The sequence below is a fragment of the Akebia trifoliata genome, unplaced genomic scaffold, assembly GCF_017979445.1.
Source record: "Akebia trifoliata isolate Shusen 1 unplaced genomic scaffold, ASM1797944v1 Contig00366, whole genome shotgun sequence".
NCBI classification, from domain to species: domain Eukaryota; kingdom Viridiplantae; phylum Streptophyta; class Magnoliopsida; order Ranunculales; family Lardizabalaceae; genus Akebia; species Akebia trifoliata.
This window is the reverse complement of record NW_028236987.1, coordinates 7,412-28,489: the sequence shown is the minus strand read 5'-3', so window position 1 is coordinate 28,489 and position 21,078 is coordinate 7,412. Positions and strand designations below refer to the sequence as shown.

Below are 21,078 nucleotides of genomic sequence, written 5' to 3'. Positions count from 1 at the left end.
TTTAGTGATTTTTATCATGAAACTTCTTTTTATCTATAAAATGATGATTTCTATGTTTCTAGAGTCGTATTTTCCAAGCGTAGTGTGGTTTCTAAGGCTTTGTCGGTTCAAGATACCTCATCCGAATTTTTGAAACATATCTGGTAACAAAATAAAGCATTGGAATAAACATCCATCATTGGGAACCGTTACGATCGGGTTAACGAGTTGATTAATCAGGCGGACGCAAAAATAAGGTGTCTACACTTATCACTAGTATGCTACACAACTTCTAAATCAGTTTGAAGATGTCATCATCAAACACATACCAAGAGCTGAAAACAAGCAGGCTGAAGCTATAGCTAGTCATGCTGCGAGTTTGGCCATACTAGAAGGAGAGACAATGAGTATCCCTATCTGTCATAGGTGAGTACTACCTCCTTTTATAGAGGAAGATTGTGAATTGCACGAAGCAAACACCGTCGAAATAGCCAAAGTCAAATATTGGAGACAGCCACGTATCGACTATCTACAGCATGGGAAGCTGCCAGACGACCTAAAGCATAAAATCGAAATACATCGTAGGGCACCTCGATTTTTATATTTCAACGATAAGTTATATCATCACTTTTTCAACGATATCTTAATGAGATGTCTCGGAGATAATTAAATCCGAGATGCTTTAGAAGAAGCACACTCTAAAGTATGCGGTTCACATCAGTCAGGGTCGAAACTCCATCACAGTCTGAAGAGGATGGGATTTTATTGGCCTACTATGGTGAAAGATTCTTTAAACCATGCAAAGAGGTGTAAAGCTTGCCAATTTCATGGAGATTACATTCGTCAACCACCAGAGCCATTGCATCCTACAATCGCATTTTGGCCCTTTGACGGGTGGGGACTTGATGTTGTTGGACCACTCCCAAAATCCTTAAGACAACATCTTTATATCCTTACTACAACTGATTACTTTTCTAAGTGGGCTGAAGCAGTTCCCCTTAGAGAGGTCAAGAAAAAAATTGTAGTCGATTTCATCAAAAGTAATATCGTTTTCCGTTACGACGTTCCATGATATATCATGACAGATAATGGGAAATCTTTTAGCAATTCACTGATAGATCAATTCTGCATGAAGTTTAACATTAAGCAGAGATGTTGTACAATGTACAACGCTGCAACAAATGGACTCGCCGAAGCCTTCAACAAAACTCTTTGCAAGCTTCTTGAGAAGGTTGTCTCAAAATCTAAAAAAGATTGGCTTGAACGAATTGGAGAAGCACTGTGGGCATACAGAACCTCATACCGTACCTCTACACAAGCCACACCTTACTCATTGGTTTATGGAGTTGAAGCTGTTCTTCCTTTGGAATGTCAGATACCTTCATTAAGAATTGCTATCCAAGAAGGTCTAACTTGCAAAGAGAATGTCAAATTACGTCTAGCTGAACTTGAAGCATTAGACGAAAAGAGATTGGAAGCACAACAACGGTTAGAATTTTACCAAGCCCAACTGTCACGTGCATTCAATAAGAAAGTTCGACTATACTCTTTTCAAATTGGCGATTTAGTTCTCGTCGTACAACGACCAATCATCCTCTCACACCGTTCTGGAAAGAAGTTTGATCCAAAATGGGATGGGCCTCATGTAGTGAAAGAAGTATATACTAATGGTGCATACCTTCTTTTAACACTAGAAGGATTACGTCTTGGTCCAATCAACGGTAAATTCCTCAAACGATACTATGCTTAAAAGAATAATGCTCCCCAGCACGAGCCTAAACTGTTTGGCAATGCTCCTTGGCACGAGCCTAAACTGTTTAGCAATGCTCATTATCGTACGAGCTTAAACTACATGATACTCCTGACCCGCATGAGTTAAAACTGTGAACGGTCAAAAAAAAAAAAAAGAATTGAGCTTGCTAGATTGAAAACCCGAGAGGGCGGTCTAGGCAAAACTTAGAGCATTATCCATCTGAACTACGTTATGGTTTGATCCCGTTTTTGAGTACGTAGGCAACCTGTAAAGTTACTTCAGGTTCAACCACATCAACAAAAAAAAAATATACTCGTATAAGGAAAAAGTAGAATTTTATTAATTACAAATGAAATAAACAATGTTATAATTTCCTAAGTCCTATACAATAAAAAAATAAATAAATGAAAAAAAAAAGTTTAATATAAAGAAGTAAGATTCCAAAACTTCTTCTTTAAAGACTCTCTCTCTCTGCTTCACAAGCAGCTATTTCATTATCATCAATGATTGGAGCATTAGATAGGCGAGTACATTCTGCTTCAACAGTAAGTAGAACCTCCTCCTCTTCCTGAACTTGAGTACTAAGAGATTCTTTAGAAGCAACGACTTGTGGTAGCATTTCTCTGATCTGAGTCAACTCGTTTTCTAACTTCAACTTATCATTTTGTCAGTTCAACTTCTTTATCATTAACTTCAGTCAGTTGTATACGTAAACTATCCACTGATTGACGTTTTAGCTGAGCTTCCTGATCTAAGACAGCTAGCTGAAATCCCTATCATCTGCTGACAAAGATGATAAAGCCTTCTCTCGTCTTGAAAGATACGCTTCTACTCCAGTTATAAGCGATTCGAAGAAGTTAGCAAAAGGCATAGGATCAGTTCTGAAAACATCCTTGAGAGAAGAGATGATGGCAGGCATGTAAAGTGATTGCCATTCTCTTAGGTTGGAAAAGTCAATATTGAGTATCAACTCAACTCTAGATCGAAGGAATTCATCACAAGCTCTATGTAATGCTTGTTGAACGCATAAGTCGATGTCACTATCATACAAAGACGCTTGTCGAGTGTGGATAGAAACAGTAAGCATTCCACAGGACTTCGGAAAAATCACAGATGAATCAACCAACTTATTAGAAGTAAGTAAAGCCAACGCGATAGGAGCCGTATGTGTAGTTGAAGTTGATGGAGTGCCACGAGAATTCTGATGAGGACATGAAGAAACCTCATCTCCATCACTCTTTGAGGGGTCTTCGGTATCAACCAATTTCGAAAGTCCTCTACTAAGATGACTAACATTCCAAACATCTCCCATACCCAAGAAAGCAGGGAGGACTGTAAAATCTTCTGAGACGAACAAATCGGCAATGGAGTGTATATTGGTTGATGATTCTGCGAGAACAATTAAATCACAAAGGATTATGTATATATATATACATAAAAAAACATGAAAATTTCTAAGAAAAGAAAAAAGTGTGTAAAATTACCTTTCCTAGGAGACACATCATTCTTAGCTTCAGCTTCTTGCTCATCTAGAGTCACGCTCATATCTTTAGGCTCAATATGAGCAACAAGCTTCAACGAATCCATAGGACTTGATCTATGAACAGCTTATTCTACATCTACCCCAACAATGTTGGCATGTTCCGTCTGAGTAGTCGCTGGTGTTGGTAGTATTTTTTTGAAATGCAATTTCAATCTAGGCTCCGTAATGACATTTTGCGTATCATCAATGCGGGTGTGTTCTATTCTTCTTTTTCGAGAAGGTTTTTATGTGGCAAACAAAGTACGACGTGCCTCACGATCTTCAACTCCTTTTCTTTCATCAAAATTAAAGTTCGAAATGGAGACACTATCTTCAAGAAGATGGAAATCAATGGCATTCAAGTGAGGAATTACGTTTTGAACCCACCAATCCCTATAACTCTTATCAAATTATCGATTCATGTCTTGCACTTTTGGAGGAATAAAAAAGTTGACTCGACTTTTGGTCTGAGTAAAAAACAATCATAAACTGTATAACTCTATCCCATCCACGGATCTTGTGAAAGGAATCGGAGTTCCAGGGATATGTTGACGAAAGCCTTGTTGACGAGCAAACCTATGAGGGCTATACATTTCCACCTCGCAAACATCCCTATATCGAAACATAACAAATCCAGGACGACAGCTTATCATGAAAGCTTGAACTTCAGAAGAATCATCACCATCATCAGTCCATATCCTTCTATGACCTTTTGGCGACCAAATCTCCTTAGGATGCCATTTAAAATCATTAGAATCCATGGTGATGATCAGATCCCTCGCATCTTTAGCATTATCTTCCCAATAAAAGTATGAGTTGGAAACACCAACTGTGCGAACCAAATATGGAGGTTCAAAGTCAGCATCAATGCTATCGAATACTCCCCGACGAAAATGAAGTCCAACCATCCAAACAAGTAATGAAGGGGGCAATAACTCGTGGAAGCACCTACAACTTTCTGTGTTTTCATACCCCAATGGGTCTGAGTTAGACCTTTCTATAAACAACACAGAAGTGGAGGTACCAAGCTGAACGTAGTACCTCGGGCCATCAATGCTGCTACCTTGAAAGTGTCTGGACGAATAAGATCACCATTCTCACAAGGGAGAACAAAACGACACAACCACAAGGAGAGGTATGCAGCTGTCATAACTTCATCTTCAACATTCTGATTTGCAGGAAAACTGAGCCTGATAAATGAATTTTCTCCCTCTTTACGACCCCCCTTAGCCAAAGTAACTCGAGAAGAACAAGGTCTCCGTAATTTTGTTCTAGGATTTTGCCCTCTCCTTATACTCTACTGTCAGACGAGGATTAGAAATCCATTCAGCTTTAGTGTACCAGAAATCAAGCCATTTACTATGGCTAACACAGTCACTCCCCTTTTCAAAAATCAGTAAAGCGTACGCCTTGAACAGATACTGGCAAGAAAGAGGAAGTCCTAGAACACCGTTGCAACCCATGAGTTCATCAAAACTAGGCACCACCTCTTCATAATACTCGCCCATGATAAAAAGCCCAGAAATCTTCTGCATTTCCCATAAAGAAATGCCAACTTCCTCACGACCCGTAACAAAAATGTTAGTCTCGGGACACCAAAACTCACATAAAGCTCGATACATGCCATTAGGATGACTGTACTCCTTACTTGCTGCAAATATAGCTTCACTAAGGAAAACTGTAGATTTTCTGCTCTGTAGTTTACGCCTCACATCCAAGCTCCAGTCTCAAAAACCACTAAGATATCGAATGTCGCCTCAAGGTTCAATCTCTGAACTCCATCGAGTGAAACGTTGCATGATTTTCTATACCAAAACAGCCTGTGGACAATTACGAGTTTGGTCATGATGTGGAGGATGACATAAAGATGGCTGACGCTCTGTATCAATCTCATCTCCAGGGAGTAAGTCAGCTGTTGGAGGATACTCACTTAAAGCTGTCATATCAAGTGATGTGTCACTTTCTGTATCTTGCACCTTCAAAGGACCAGTCATTGGTGTGTGCACAATAAGCTTCAACTCTACAGATGAAATGTTCCCTCTTCTTGAACAATCGACTATCATAACATGGGGAAAACAAAGTCATTTTCCCTTTTGAGAAGGATCCACAGAATCATCTACCCAACCTTTACGCAGTAAATTCCGTTTGGAACGGTTCTTATTCTTTAAACCTTTGGAAAGAATGTCTCTAGCCATCTCTAAAAAAAGGGGGGGGACCAAATACACTTATTAAAGAAAAAAAAAAGTAACATGTCTCATTAAGTATTAGGGTCACATTGATTAGAGATACGTAAGAGTATGAATAAAAAAAAAAGAAAATCATCATGCTCAATTATGCTCAAGTTGGTCAACTGGCTGGACAAATGATTCGTCGCATGATTTTCTAACCAGTTAACGTTTGTCAACCAATTAACGTTATGATGCCGCTAGTTAGTTGACGTTGTGTACTCTTAAGCATTACTGATGAACAAATGTTTTAAAGATTGGCCAAACGGACTGGACAAATGATTCGTCGCATAGTTTTTCTAACCAGTTGACGTTTGTCATTCAATTGACGTTGTGATGCTGCTAACCAGTTGACGTTTGTCAGCTAATTGATGTTGTCCATTCCTAAGCACTACTGATAAACGATTGTTTTAGAGATGGGCCAACTAGCTGGACAAATAGTTCGTCGCATGGATCTTCAACGTGCATAAAACTTGTGTACCACAATTCTTTTAACCAGTGGACTTTTGTCAACCAGTTGATGTCATCCACTCTTAAACATTACTGATAAACAGTTGTTTTAGAGGTTAGCTAACTAGCTGGACAAATAGTTCGTCGCATGGATCTTCTACGTTCATAAAGCTTACGTACCGCGTTTATTTTAACCAGTTGATGTTTGTCAGCCAGTTGACGTCATCCACTCTTAAACATTACTGATAAACAGTTGTTTTAGAGGTTAGCCAAATAGCTGGACAAATAGTTCGTGGCATGGATCTTCACGTGTATAAAGTTTGTATACCGCGATTCTTTTAGCCAGTTGACGTCATCCACTCCTAAGCGTTACTGATAAACAGTTGCTTTAGAGGTTAGTCAACTAGCTGCACAAATAGTTCGTCGCATGGATCTTCTACGTGCATAAATCTTATGACCCGTAATTCTGCAAGCCAGTTGACGTTTGTCAGCCAGTTGACGTCATCCACTCTTAAACATTATTGATAAATAGTTGCTTTAGAGGTTAGTCAACTAGCTGGACAAATAGTTTGTCGCATGGATCTTCTGCATGCATAAATCTTGTGTCCCATAATTCTGCATGCCAGTTGACGTTTGTCAGCCAGTTGACGTCATCCACTCCTAAGCATTACTGATAAACCGTTACTTTAGAGGTCAGCCAACTAGTTTGACAAATGATTCGTCGCATGGTTCTTCTACGTGTACATCGTTTATCAAGCAATACTTTTAACAATTCAACATTGGCCACTACTAAGCAGACTAACAAATAAATGTTCTAAAGGTTGACTGATAAGGGTTATAAGTTCTCAATTTGTAATTCTGATTATAATTCATAAGAAAGGAAATGCGAGGATGACAAAGTTCAAAGAAATTATATGGGATGAATGATTAAGATCCATACCTTCCTATGGTTTCGAAGCTGTAGTCGAGCTACAATCGACCAAAAAGAATCAGATCTTTATATCAATATTATTGGTAATCCTGGATCTGTAAGAAAAAGAGAAGTCCCAATGAAATTCATTCACAAGTTTTGAAGAAAAACGGGGGGGGGGGGGAAGGCCCAATAAGGAGAAGAGATAAAGTATAACAAAGTAATACAAAAAAAGGGGAGTTCAAATTACAATCAATTCAAGAAGATTATTTTATATGCTCAAAGAACTCTATTCATATCCTCCAACAAGTTGTTCTAAAAAAAAATAGGAAAAGGATTTTGTTATACTTTGGTGGAAATCACTGTGTCATGAAGGTCAAATTTTATTTTCATTGAAATTTTTTTTTGTTCTCTCGGGAGAAAGGGAAAGGTCAATGTACTTAGCCGGGATGGAAGTAGTGCTGGTTGTAATACCAACAGCTCATTTGAAACACCAACTTCATATGGTGTTGGTGAGGATAGATTTTCAAGACATGCTACGATGTTTTGGGAAGATTGTCTATTCATGGGTTGGTGAATGAAGTTAGATCTCTGAACCATGTGAGCTAGTAGTTTGGATTAACAAACTAAGTGTAGAATTCCATTCTAAAGTTGGATCTTCTAACTATTGATTTTTGGAACAAGTAAAAGTTGTCTGGTATTATCCTAATTATCAAAAGGTATTAACTGCGGTAGAGATTGTGATTGAAGAAACAATGTATGTGAACAGCATTGTGAATGTCATTATAAATCTATCCAAAGATGGGAAATTACAGGATATTGTGCTGCTTTCATATTAATGACAATATTGACCACATCTTTAAGGGTGCTAGTGCAAAAGATCGCATCCAAAATATGTTGGTGAAAGGGTCTATGGGCAGCCTCTACTACGTGATTCTCTAAGAAAGGATAGATCTGTGTGCTAAAAAAAAAAAACAAAACAAAAATAGGAGAAGACAAACCTTCTACAGCAACTTGTGTTCTATTTATCAGAAAATAGAACCCTACTCGATGAGATGTGAATTGTCGAATTAAATCTTTCGAAATAAAAAAAAAACTCTCGTTGGTGCGTTCTATCCATAAGGAGATTGAAGTCCAAATCTCTTTCAAACTCGTTGTCGAGTTTGTATGAAACTAAAACTCTGTTTAGAGTAAAAAAAAAATGGAAAAAAGCTACGAACCCAATTTTACAAAAGTCAGAGTTTTATCGAAAGAAAAATCTAATCGAAGATTCCAATTCTAGATCGATGAAGAATTTCAAATCCAAGAAGATTTATCCAAATTAGGAATCAATCTTAAAGATTTCTAATGGAATAAATGTCCTGATTAGATGAAGTTTCAAAAAAATATATAAATGATTTGCGGCCTATTGTGAGTCCGCTCAACTAGACCCGATTAACATTGAGGTTGCTCAATCTAGAACAGCCCCAAGATCGGATTCAGCCCCAAAATCTGAATCAGTCAAACTCAAACAAGAACATTCCATCAAACGTTTCTTCAACATATTTTTGAATAGCGTCCTCAACTCACGATCTACGGACGCTTATACTCGGTTTGGATCAGATTTAAACGAACCCAGACGGTTCGTTTGTGGGTAGAGGCCGCAGCCCCTGTTTTGGACACAAAAAAAAAAAAGAACAAAAAAAAAAAAAAAATTTAAAGAATAAAAAGGAGAAGGAAGAGAGGTTACCTGTGGGCACGTAGTGGTCCAAGAATCAACGTGTTGCTACAAAAGCTCGTCAAAAATCAGCACTCCAAGAATCAATGTGTCGCTGCCAATCCCTAAAAAAAAATCAATTGCCGCCATTAGCAGACGTCTGTGTTATTTAAAAGTGATGAATCTTTATTGAAATCAGTTGGTGTTTGAGAAGGATTGAAAAAAAAAAAAAAAAAAAACTCACCCAAATTCGTTGAAGAAGAAGGCATTCTTCTTCGGCATGGTGATGAGGGCAAAAAACGTGGGGAAGAAGAGAAGAAAAGAAAGCAAGAGAGATGGAAAGTTGCCGAGATCCCAAATCAGTTTTCAAAACCTACGAAACTCTCCTTCTATGGCTGAGTTCATGGCTGAAATCTGAGAGAGAAGCAGCTCCAATCGAGTTCTCAAGAACGAACTGAACTTTAGAGAAAGAGGGATTTAGATATTAGTTTGGATACAAATTCTATCGGCACCCCAGCTTTTAATTGTTAAGCCGCAAAGGGTTTATACAAAGGCGTTAAAAAAAAATTGATAGCAAGGCTACGCTTACTAACTTAGTAAGACTCAAATCTTACTAAGGGACGTTGGCTTCTTTAGAGGACGTCTAAATCCAACTTCAAGGCTTTGAAGCACACATGTACAATGTACAACCAAAGCACATTATTCATTAAAAATTAAAACAATTGTCTCTGTGGCAATCAGGTCACACCTCTTGCCTCTCTATTCTCATGGCTCTGCAAAAAAAAAAAAAAAAAAAAACAAATAATCAAAGTTGGAATGGTGTGCCTGTTTCGTTGTTCTCTCGGCTGTGCAAAAGTAACCAAAAACAAAAGAGAGAAGAGAATAAATAGAGAAAAGAAGAGGTGTTGTTGGAAAAGAATGGAAGAGAAGATGAGTTTGAGAAGAAGTGGGATTGTCTAAGAACAGTTAGAGGAGTAGTAGGCAGGAAGAAGAAAAGAAGAAAAAGAAGTCTGTGTTGGAGGTGTAAAAAAAAGAAAATGGGTAAAATAAAACAAAACTAATCTTACTAACTTAGTAAGATTCGAATTGTGCTAAAGCCCAACCTAGTACATGACTCGCCACTATTTACTACAGCCAAGCCCAAGACCAATGTAGTTGTTTTAAGGCCTGAAAACAATTCTTGATATATGGTTATTGGGCCTAATAACAACAAAGCATAAGGCAATGAGGTGTAAAAGCCCATTGGGCTAGTATGTGCGTGATTGTTCCGATACTGGAGTGAAACCAAGAGAAGTTGTCTTTGCAAGATTCAAATCTTACCAACTTAGTAAGAGTCAAATCTTACTAAAGTTGTTGAGCTCACATATATGACACACCTAACATTGCCAAATAATTGGGCTCAAAAAAATCGTTGATGGGATTAACTTTTCTGTTATGGTATAGCCCATGAGGAAGGAAGAAAGAAAAAATGTAGTCTTGAACTTGTGGACTTCAAAGGCTAATACATGGACCACGTTGGTTTGCTTTTGTGAGCTTAATTGAAATTATCCAATGAAGTAGTCTTCAAGGTGTGGGCTTTGAAAGCCAATACATGAGCCATATTGGTTTGCATTGGATGGAGTTTAAATGATAAATATCATGACCAATGATTATCTTGCATCACGATCAATTTTAGTTTGATCTTCATCAACAAGATCATCATAGTAAATACTCGTTCAAAATCTTTGATATTGAAACTAAGAGGGGTTCATAGTCAAGCAACCCAACAATTATTTCTAAGTGCTCTGAATGAAGTATTGATACTACTTTTGGGTACATGCACGTACCAAATACATGGATTTAATCTCATGTATCTCAACTATGAGAAAGCTAAGTATACTGGGGTTATGCATCTTCATGTGGGTTAAATTGTTCTCAAGGATCACCCATCCTTTAGTGAAAAACGTCCTACTACAAGGTTTCAAAGACATGTGGAAAATCCTTCTAAACTCAAAGCTTTCACGTGTCAGCCGACATAATCAAGGATACCTCATCCTCAGCCTCGCATTCGATAATGCATCCTTGAGGGGGCATTTGTAGGCACCAAAATTTTGAGGAGGCCTTTACAAATTTTATAAATAAAAATCTCTAATTTTATAATGGGTCTCAAATCCAAATTGAGTCCATTAAATGGGAACGTGCCTCTTACAAGCCTGAATTTTGGGCTTTCGCAGATAAGGCCCATGATCTAAATAAAAATCAAGTGATCCACATATTAAATATTGGGCCTCAAACCCAAGTAAATGAGTTTGGCCCAATAATAATCCATAGAATCCTTAAAATGGGATTTGGACAAATTTAGCCTTTTAAATAAATCAATTAAAACTCTTTAAGTTGAGGGTATAATTGGAAAGTTAAATTATCTTTAAGTCTATAAATACAAGAGCCTTTCTCATTGAGAGAGGATCTGGATCACTTTATCTCAGAAGATAGAAGCTCTCCCTCTAGAGAAGAAGAAGCTCTCAAGCCCTCCTCTAAAGATAAAGCAAAATTCTTCAGAGATCCGGACTCCGACTAAAGAGAAGATCAAGCATAAAGTCCTTCTCCAGAAGCTAAGAAAACCTTCTCAGCCGATAAAGTGCGAAGTCCGGAGAGAAGAAAATCTACAGAAGCCTCTACAGAAGATCAAGCACAAAACAAAGACAACGTCAAAGCATCCTTCTCAACCGATAAAACGCGAAGCTCAGAGAGAAGAAAAGCTACATATATCGTTACTATTTTGTATTTGACTGTTAATCAGAGGAAACACTGAGATCTGTATCTACTTTTCATCAACAATCAATAAAATTATTTGTGATCTTATTTCATGAATCTCGAGGTAGATCCGTAGAAATTTGTTGTCGACACCTTTCTTTAGAAAAAATGCATCAGCGTTCATAAATTTCCCTCTGTAAATTTTTGTTGAAATACCCTTTTCGACAATCTTCTAGACCCATCTCTTCATTTTTCTCAAGAATAATCCCAAATCAAAACGTTTTGAACCCAATTTCAACCCCAACACCGAACATTTTAAACTTACTCATCTCAAAATTCCACTCTTTCCTTAACTTCATTTGCTCAAATCCTTCAACCTAATTCAGAAACTGTGAAGATTTGAGGAAATTTAGTGAAGAATCAGTACCTAATTTCAATCAGAATAAAAAGGTCAATGAAATTAATCTCAGGTTTGCAGAAGCTCGAGAAGATATCGAAATGGCTTTGGAATCGAAGGAGACAGTTTATCTCGACAAAGAGGCGGAATGAGCTCGAGATGCAGTTAAGGTTGTGTTGGACATGTTTGATGGTTTAATGGTGAAGTCATCACAATCTAAAAGGAAAGGAGAAGAGGGAGAGAGAGAGAGAGAGGAATGCCTCTCTTCTTTGCTGCCAAGACCCATTTGAGAAGAAGATAAAATAAGAAAAAATGCAACTTTACTATTGGCACACCATGTTTTAAGTGCTGTTTTTTTTTTGTGATTTTTTTTTCTTAGAATCCCTTCATCATCACGACCAACTTAAAAAAAAAAAAAATTTCTTGTTTCTTAGCACATCACTTACAAATAACTTATTTTTATAAAGCGTCACACATGCATAGTAATGTGCTAAACAATTTTCATCCAAAAATTTTCTAAAACAAAAAAAAATATCCATGATTCTCATCCCAACCACCATCATTCCATCCTTCATTCATATGTCACTTTGAATCTTTCATTGGTTAGGGGTCATCAAAAAGTAACCCTCAATTGGACCGTGAAAGAAATCAAAAATAACATACTTAAAATCTGAACAAATTATCCACAATCAAGTCAAAAGAATAAAAATAAACAAATAAACAAATAAAAATAAATCAAAATAAATAAATAAAAACTAGGTCGATTTGGCAATGCACCAAAATTCGAGATTTTTTTCAAGTTTGATCCTCAAGTATCCCTAGTGGAGTGGCCACTGAAAGTGCCCTTAAACCGCAGGATGCAGATCTGCCTTGTTTTTTTTAGGATTTGGGTGATTGGGAGTCGCCACCTAGTTATTACAGCCTAGGAACCAAATATTGACTCTAACAGATAAAACATTAATCCACAAAGAGAACAGGCCCGAGGATCACGTTACGGGGTTAGAAGGTGTTAGACACCAATCCCGCCCGACAAACGCCAGTCTCTATTATTTCTCAAAAAATATTACATTGCTAAAAGATCAAAAATCAATAAATAAATAAAAAATGAGAAGTATAACGATTTGCTCCCTTAGAGCTGACGGAGAGACTCCTCGTATGAGATTCCTTGTTTTGTTTCCGTCACTCGATCTACTTCTAATCTCCAAGTTGAGGTATCTAGATCTGAGTATTTTCTATATTTTTTTAAGGGTTTCTAGATATTTTTGAAAGATTTCTAGGTGTTTTTTAAGTAAAAGCTAGGGTTTGGATGATAGGTAGGGAGCTAGGGCTTCAAAATTATGGTTGGAGAAGGCTAGGGAGACTTTTTGACCTTCTTTTTCTAGGATTTATTTTGACCTCCGGAATTAGGTTGTGGAGGCTCTATATTTATAGAATTTTTTTGGGTAAAGTTGGTGTTGGATTAGGTCTATTAGGATAAGGTGAAATATGATTTTATTAGGGTTTCTTGAATTAAGGTTTTAAATTAGGATTTTGAATTTAGTGTTTTTAATCTTGCGTACAATGAAAGAATGTATTTTTAAGTTTTTTGGAAAACCCCCTAATTATATCTTTAATTCTTTGAGCCCCCAGATGGAGGGGTCCTTTAATAAATATCAAGGGGGCATTACTTAAATAAGTGGGCAACCACCTAAAATTTCCCTGAGGGTTTAATTGATTGATTTTATTTGTTCAAAATTTTAATTTAATTTTAATAAGGTTTCACTTGTCATTAATTAATGTTTTATTAATTAATTTCAAATTTTTAAAATTTTAAAATTGGAAAACTAGCATTTTGCCCCCCAAGATGACTTTTGTGTTGAGAAGTTGTTTTTCGATGTTTTGGAATGTTTCAAATCGATTTTTCATAAAGAATTCGATGAGATTATCGGTTTGTGTCATTTATGAATGTTTGATGTAAAATGATCGTGGACCCTATGAAGGGTATTTTCATAATTTTGTCAAATTTTGTGAAAATTGGTGAAACGGTTTATATGGTTTTAGTTTGTTGTTTTATGTGTTCGAAAGGGTTTTTCTAATAATAATGTAGGCTCTAGGGATGTTTAGATATTAGGGATATTTTGGTAATTTGATCATTTTTTAGTGATTTTTCTCATAAAACTTCTTTTTGTTTGAAGAATGATGATTTATACGTTTTGAGGTCTTATTTTCCTAGCGTAGCGTGATTTCTAAAGTTTATTTTACTTCAGATATCTCATCTGAATTTTTGAAACATATTTAGTAACAAATAAAAAACATTGGAATATTCATCTATCATTAGGAACCGTCGCAATCGGGTTTACAACTTGATTAATCAGGCGAATGCAAAAATGGGGTGTCTACAAACTTCTTCTAATGTATATCTCAATACAAGAAATGTCAATAGGTGTGTATTAAGACAACACGATGAATCAGGATGGAAGGAACAAGTCATTTATTACCTCAACAAGTTTACTGAGTACGAAACAAAATATTCGACACTCGAGAAGATTTGTTGTGCATTAGTCTGGGCATTTTAACGACTACGCCACTATTTGCTCAGTTACTCGACTATGCTTATTGCCAAAATGGACCCCTTAAAGTACCTTTTCGAGAAACCAATGCTAATAGGCCGCACTTTAAAATGACAGCTTTTGTTATCTAAGTTTGACATCACCTATGTCACTCAAAAATCTATCAAGGGCAAGCCATCGTCGACCACCTAGCCAAGTACCCGTTGTCCGATTACTAGCCATTAAAGATGAACTTTCCCAATGAAGCCATATTAATCACTGAGATTAAGGACCATGATGAAAAACCAGGCTAGAAAATATATTTTGATGGAGCAACTAATTAGAAAGGAAACAGAATAGGGGCAGTCTTGATCAAACCGGACGGGTCTCATATACCAATCGCCATCAGATTAAAGTCCCAATATTTTAACAACGAGACTAAATATGAAGCATGCATAACAGGGTTAAAATTAGCATTAGATCTCAAGGTAGATGAAATTGACATATTCAGAGATTCAAGCCTAATAATCTATCAGACGACTAGAGAATGGAAAACTCAAAAATAGATATTGATCCCTTACAATAAGTTTTTCAAAGAATTAAGCTCAAGCATTAATAGGATTTCATTCACATACATGCTGAGAGCTAAAAATCAATTTGTAGATGCACTAGCTATACTCACTTCCATGATCAGTATTTCAGAAGATCTAGTCATCGATCCTATTGAGATTAGAATTCAAGATAAGCCAGCCTATTGTCTACCCGTTGAAGTAGAAGTACCTGAAGAAAAACCATAGTACTTGGACATCAATGCATACCTCAAAAATTGAACCCCCTTATCAGATGCAATGTCAAATGATTGAAGGACCATTAAAAAATTGGCAGGCCAATTCTTCCTAAACAACAAAATTATGTACAAGAAATCACATCACGAAGTCCTACTCCGATGCTTGGCAGAAGCATAAGCAAAATGATTGATCAAGACTATACATGTTGGAGTCTCTGGAGCCTGCATGAATGGTCATATGCTAGTCAAGAAGATCATGAAGATGGGATATTATTGGACGACAATGGAGAGTAACTGCTATCAGCATGGTCAAAAATGCCATCTATGTTAGATTTACGTCAATAAGATCAATGCTCTGCCTTCCGAATTACATAACATGACTACCTATTGGCCATTTTTGCTCTAAGGCATAAACGTCCTCGGGCAGATCCCGCTAAAAGCAGCAAACGAGCAGTACTTCATCCTAGTCGTTATTGATTACTTTACTAAGTGGGTAAAAGCAGTATCTTATGCCAATGTCACGAAAAACAACGTCTTGAAGTTTGTCAAGAATAATATCATCTATCGTTATGGGCTCCTAGCAGATTAGTAACCGACAATGTTAAAAACTTCAAGAATAAGGATATTATCAAAATGTACAAAGACTTTTAGATCACTAACAACTCGGTACCCTATAGACCCAAGATGAACGAAGTTGTCGAGGTAGCCAACAAGAACATTAAGAGAATTATCGAGAAGATGACTGTTACATACAAGGATTGGCACGACATGTTGCCTTTTTCACTTCACACCTATCGAACCTCGTTCAAGACTTCGACTGGTATAATGCCTTACTCACTAGTGTATGGAATGGAAGTAATTTTGTCCATAAAAGTTTAGATTCCTTTCCTCTGGATCTTTAAGAAAGTAGAGTTGGATGAAACTGAATGGATTCAAACTCTGTTCGATCAACTGAATCTGATAGAGGGGAAGCACCTTGCATCTATTTACCATAGACATCTCAACAAAGAATAGCTCGTGCCTACAATAAAAAAGTCAAACCTAGATATTTCTCACCAAGAGATATCGTCTTGAATAAGATTCTGCCAATCCAAGAAGATGTCAAAGGAAAGTTTCGATAAAATTATGAGGGACCATTTGTCATGCAGAAGGTAATGATAAGAGGAGCTCTGATCCTTATAGAAATAGACGAACAAGTCTTCCCTCAATCGATCAATGTTGATACTGTCAAGAAATATTACACCTGAGATTTGATCGTGAGATGATGAAATGCCATCTTTGCTATCCTGAAAATAACTATCTAACCCTAGTCAATCATTTTGGGCCATCATGTTCTTTTCTTAACCTAAGACTGAGACAAGTCAACACTACAAAAAGAAAAAAAAAAGAAAAAAAGAAAGATAAAATCATAAAATTAAAAAGAAAGCATCAAATTAGTCCTAGCCCTCATGAGGATAAACTATGAATGATTAAAAATATTTAAAAATTAAAAAGTCAAAAACTCATACACTTGATCTTGAGCTTAACCCAAATTTCCAGCCTAAACAAGTTCGAGAGACGATGAAAGGAGACATAGAACACCTTTCAAAAATAAAAATAGACGAACCTCATGTCTAATCTACTCTAGAAAAATCTAGATCTTAACCTTTTATATCTTTCCACTACCCTTAGCTTAAGCCAACATTTCGTTCCACCAAAAGTACTTTCGAATCAAGAAAGATTCTAGGGCAAAACAATGATGATGGCATCACCAATGATCTTATAACTTGAGCTAGACCTTAAGTCTTATTAGTTGTTGGAAAACTCGAGAGGTGAATCCAGATCGAATATTAAAAAAAACATTTTGAAGTGTAGAGTAACCGATCTCATGGCTCAACTTGAGTTGTCGAACCACGAAAAATCGTCAATAAACTCGAGAAGAGAATCTAGATTGATCATTCAAGAAAGAGTACTACTATAAGAGTAGAGTAACCAATCTCACAACTCAACTTGAATCACCAAGCCATAGAGACATAGAAACTTTGAGCAAGAATTGTAATATAAAAATTCAAAAAAATACAAGCATAATCTGAAAAGGCATAGTGTAAACCCAAAAGGGCACTGTGAGTAAATGAATCAGACTATGGCAAGATCAAAGTCACCGACATGATGAAAACTCTAAAAAGGGTGTCGATGCTCAAAAATGGGAAAATGGGGTCTAGTGAAAATCGTAATTGGCACCAGGGGTAATAAGGACAAAAAAAGGAAAATTTTTTTAAAAACATAACAAAACAAAAAAAACTCCTAGCCTACAAGAGTATATACTATTAATGATAAAATCTTTTCAGAAATCCCAAGGCCTGAATAGATAATAGTCTTCCAATAGCAGGGCGCTGGGGATAACTCTAAAGAAACCGAAAGAACAATTGACGCTAGTATCCCCTGTTGTTGGCAAAAACACCAAGACCGTCAAAATCCAAGATTTCACAGACTTTGAATTTATTGTATTCATTTGATAAAGACATTTCATAAAATTTCAAAAAAAAAAAAAACTATTATTTTGGCCAATGACGACAAATCTAGGACTTATTTAACAAAATTTTGCATTTTTAGGAACAATAGATATAACTAAGGCCAGATAAGTACAAAATCTATTTTCTTTGCAATATTTTGCATACATTTGGATAATGACAAGAAAATACAAAAAGCGAGAATACAACACACAACCAATCAAACATCATGGTAAGAAATAAAAAAAGAACCAAGGTGTTCTTCTAAGGCACGGATCCAGGCAACTTGGCTAGTCATCACTCTTTCAGCCTCCCAAGGGTCACAACTCACTAAAATGCTACAAAATCGTCAAAATAAGGACTTTGGGCAAGTATGTTTCTCAACTTAGCAACTTCAGCTAGAAACCTAGCCACTTCACCATTATCACAGCACCCTAAATGTGCAAGCTCGGATATCAGTCGAGCAATTTCCTTCTGCATCCTTTTTTTGGATTTGAACCAAATAACCTAAATTCAACGATGATCGACTTGGGTTTCTTTCACTCGATCTAGATAATCAAAGAAAGATGAAACACCAGGACATGTTTGGGGTACTACCAATAATGATTACTTCCCCGAGATGAGATCTTGAATCCAATACAAATACGATAAAAATAAATGTGTTGCGAAGATGGGTCGACTCAAAACTTCAACACGACCCCATTCCTTCATGAGTCTACTCAGAAGTGTAAATGTTAAGGGGCCAACCAACTTGTTAAAATTTTCGGGAATGAGCACACCCTGATCATAGTCAAATTGCCAAAAAACCTGTAACGGTATATAGTGAGTTGCCCCATGGAGAGAAATCAAAACAAGGAAACGGACCCCATCAAATGCAATCAAGGGAGACCCCTGAGGTTGAAATGCACCAACCCATCTCACGGCCTCATCATCAAGGTTGCAAGAAAAGATGTGCCATTCCTCTTTACCACCTGAGGTTAAGGGGGCAACTCGTCTTGACATCATAAGCACAAGGTCGGCATTAATGCAAAATGGACGGTTAACGACTTCAGTCGAAGCCAAATGATCCATAAACCAAAGTTACAAAAAGAGAAGCCTTCTAAACTCTTGAAGACTAGTAAATTTAAATTATAAATTTAAATCAAGTTTGGAATTTACCTGCAGGAGTAGAGTACATTCACGAAAAATTCGATCATGACTGGACAAATAAGCCGTGAGAGATTGAAACATCTCACTCAAAAACATGGGGGCCAATCGACATCCCTTTAAAACTTGTTGAGTCAAGTGAATAAGAGAGAGGTCCATGATGTTTCTACCATGTAGGAACGATAGTTGACTCACCACCATCAAAGTTAGGGCATGGAGGAATCCGAAAGACATTCAACCAAGAAAGATTTAGACATTGTCTTCAAAACTGATATGTCATCCAGAATCTTTAAAAACTTATGATTTATCCTCAAGAAGTCAAAAACCTCGCCTCGATAACTATCATGCAAAGGTGGAACAACCACCGCACTCAACATTTCGAGATCCAAAAGCACTTTAAACTCCTCAATGGTGGGAGTCATTTTGTGTTTTCCAAAATGAAAAATGATGAGTTCGGGAACCCAACACCCTAACATAGCCTCAATCAAATTTCATTGCAACAGGACCTTATGCAAAGAGAGTGTAAACCCCAACTTGTTCAAACCCTATTGAATCTTCTCACAAAAAAAATCAAAAAAATAATAATAAAATCAAAAAATCAAAAATCAAAAATAAAAAATCAAGAGAACACTCGAATTTCAAAACAAATTTGAGATCTCAAACAAGTTCCGTGCTATTGAGATCAAGGAACTAATAAGGCAAAACTCTGTTAGACCCCATGCTTGAGTAGCCATTTTCTACAAAATTCATCAATTCAATTGATATTTTGAAGTCGTGTTTTTATAAAATTTTATGACCCGTACAAATAGGGATTTAGTCTATTCTTTGCAGTTCTTTGCTCGCAATTCCTGCAAAGAAGGGTAGCTGTAGACACCCCAATTTGAAAGGGCCACTACTAAAAAAGGACTCAAAAAATTAGATTTTCTAAATAACTTGCCAACGGGCCTAAAAAGCCCAATTCGTTCAAACGTGGCATTTGTGATTTATTCGTGGGTTCCTAAGACCCCCTAAAGGTTTAATAGATCTACAAAAAAGGCTTGGCATTAAAAGCGTCCTCGATCCATGGGGTGTGCGGATCCATTTTTGATTTTTAAAGTTGGGGAGTTGCCACCTAGTTATTACGACCTAAGAACCGAGCATTGACTCTAAATAGGTAAAAACAACTAAACTACTAATAAAAAGAAATTATGGTCCGAAAATCACGTTACGGGGTTGGAAGGGTTTTGACTTAAGCTTTATTTGATTGACTAGGTTTCTTTAAATTAGAGTTCTAATTCATACGTGCAATGAAAGAATACATTTTTAATTTTTGGAGATCCCTCCTTAATTATATTTTAATTCTTTAGGCTCCCAGATGGAGGGGTCTTTTAATAAATATCAGGGGGTTCCACTTAAATAAGTGGGTAACCATCAACAATTTTGCCTGAGGGCTTGATTGATTATTTTCTTGGTTCAGATTTTTAAATTAATTTTATTAAGATTTCACTTTATATTAATTAATATTTTAATTATTACTTTCAAAATTTTAAATTGTTAAAATTGAAAAATTACCGTTTTACCTCCGAAGAGAACTTTTGCGTTTCAAGTCATTTTTCGATGTTCCGAGATGTTTTGAAATCTATTTTTCATAAGGAAGTCAATGAGATTATGGGTCTATATCATTTATGAAATTTTTGCATGAAACAATTATGAAAACTATTGGGGGGCATTTTCGTAATTTTTTCGAATTTGGTGAAAATTGACAAAATGGTTTTTTGATTTCACTTTATTGTTATATGTGTTTGAAAGGGTTTTCCTAAGCATAATGTAGGCTCTAAAGATGTTTTGTTGTTAGGGGTATTTTGGTAGTTTGGTCATTTTTTAATGATTTTTCCTGTAAAGTTTCTTTTTGTCTGAAAATGATGATTTCTACGTTTTTGAGTCATATTTTCCTAGCGTAGCGTGGTTTCTAAAGTTTTATTTGCTTGAAATACCTTATCTAAATTTCTGAAATATATTTACTAACAAATAGATATATTGGAATATTAATCCATCATTGGGAACCATCACAATCAGGTTGACGAGTTGATTAATCAGGCGAGTGCAAAAATGGGGTGTCTATAAGCGTACCTCCACCGTCTCCAACTTTCACCACTCCACCCTCATGATCAAAAATACCCCAAGCCCGTTAGGTCCCACAATCCCTCAACTTCCCAAAAATCATTTCTCACCTTATCCAACCTAACCTAAACCTAATTCCATATTACCCAAACCCTAAAAATCACCAATCCATTAAAAACCCATCCTAAAATAAATCCTACCCAATCTCAAATAACTTACAACTTTCTAAAAACCCAAGCCCAGCACACCATGACCCAAACCAATTCAAACCCACATCCATGATCCACCCACAAACCATTGTCCACATCAACCAATCACCCTTTGATCATCAAATGGGACACATGTCATCACCCCAACTCACCT

The 21,078-nt window shown here is 36.5% G+C and overlaps 2 protein-coding genes across 12 annotated transcripts in view; both read right to left on the bottom strand.

Annotated features, from left to right (window-relative positions):
• LOC147381542 (uncharacterized) overlaps positions 1 to 9,020 on the bottom strand; it is a 43,524-nt gene extending 34,504 nt beyond the window's left edge. For 4 of the 11 annotated variants that reach the window (XR_015174485.1, XM_086430285.1, XM_086430287.1 and 1 more), the window contains exons 1-3: positions 8,780 to 9,019; positions 8,569 to 8,660; positions 6,870 to 6,955 (exon numbers count right to left, since the gene is read on the bottom strand). The gene's annotated coding sequence lies outside the window, so the exon portion shown is untranslated. Of the gene's footprint in view, positions 1 to 6,869; positions 6,956 to 8,568; positions 8,661 to 8,779 lie in introns of all 11 variants that reach the window. The other 7 variants (XR_015174488.1, XR_015174487.1, XM_086430292.1 and 4 more) reach the window with 5 other exon arrangements.
• LOC147381543 (uncharacterized) lies at positions 147 to 6,859 on the bottom strand. The gene is made up of 2 exons (XM_086430294.1): positions 3,217 to 6,859; positions 147 to 3,121 (listed from the first exon to the last, which is right to left on the bottom strand). The coding sequence occupies exons 1-2, from the start codon at positions 3,317 to 3,319 to the stop codon at positions 2,493 to 2,495; spliced, it is 732 nt and encodes a 243-aa protein (XP_086286420.1). The 5' UTR covers positions 3,320 to 6,859; the 3' UTR covers positions 147 to 2,492.
• Positions 9,021 to 21,078: the final 12,058 nt, after the last annotated feature.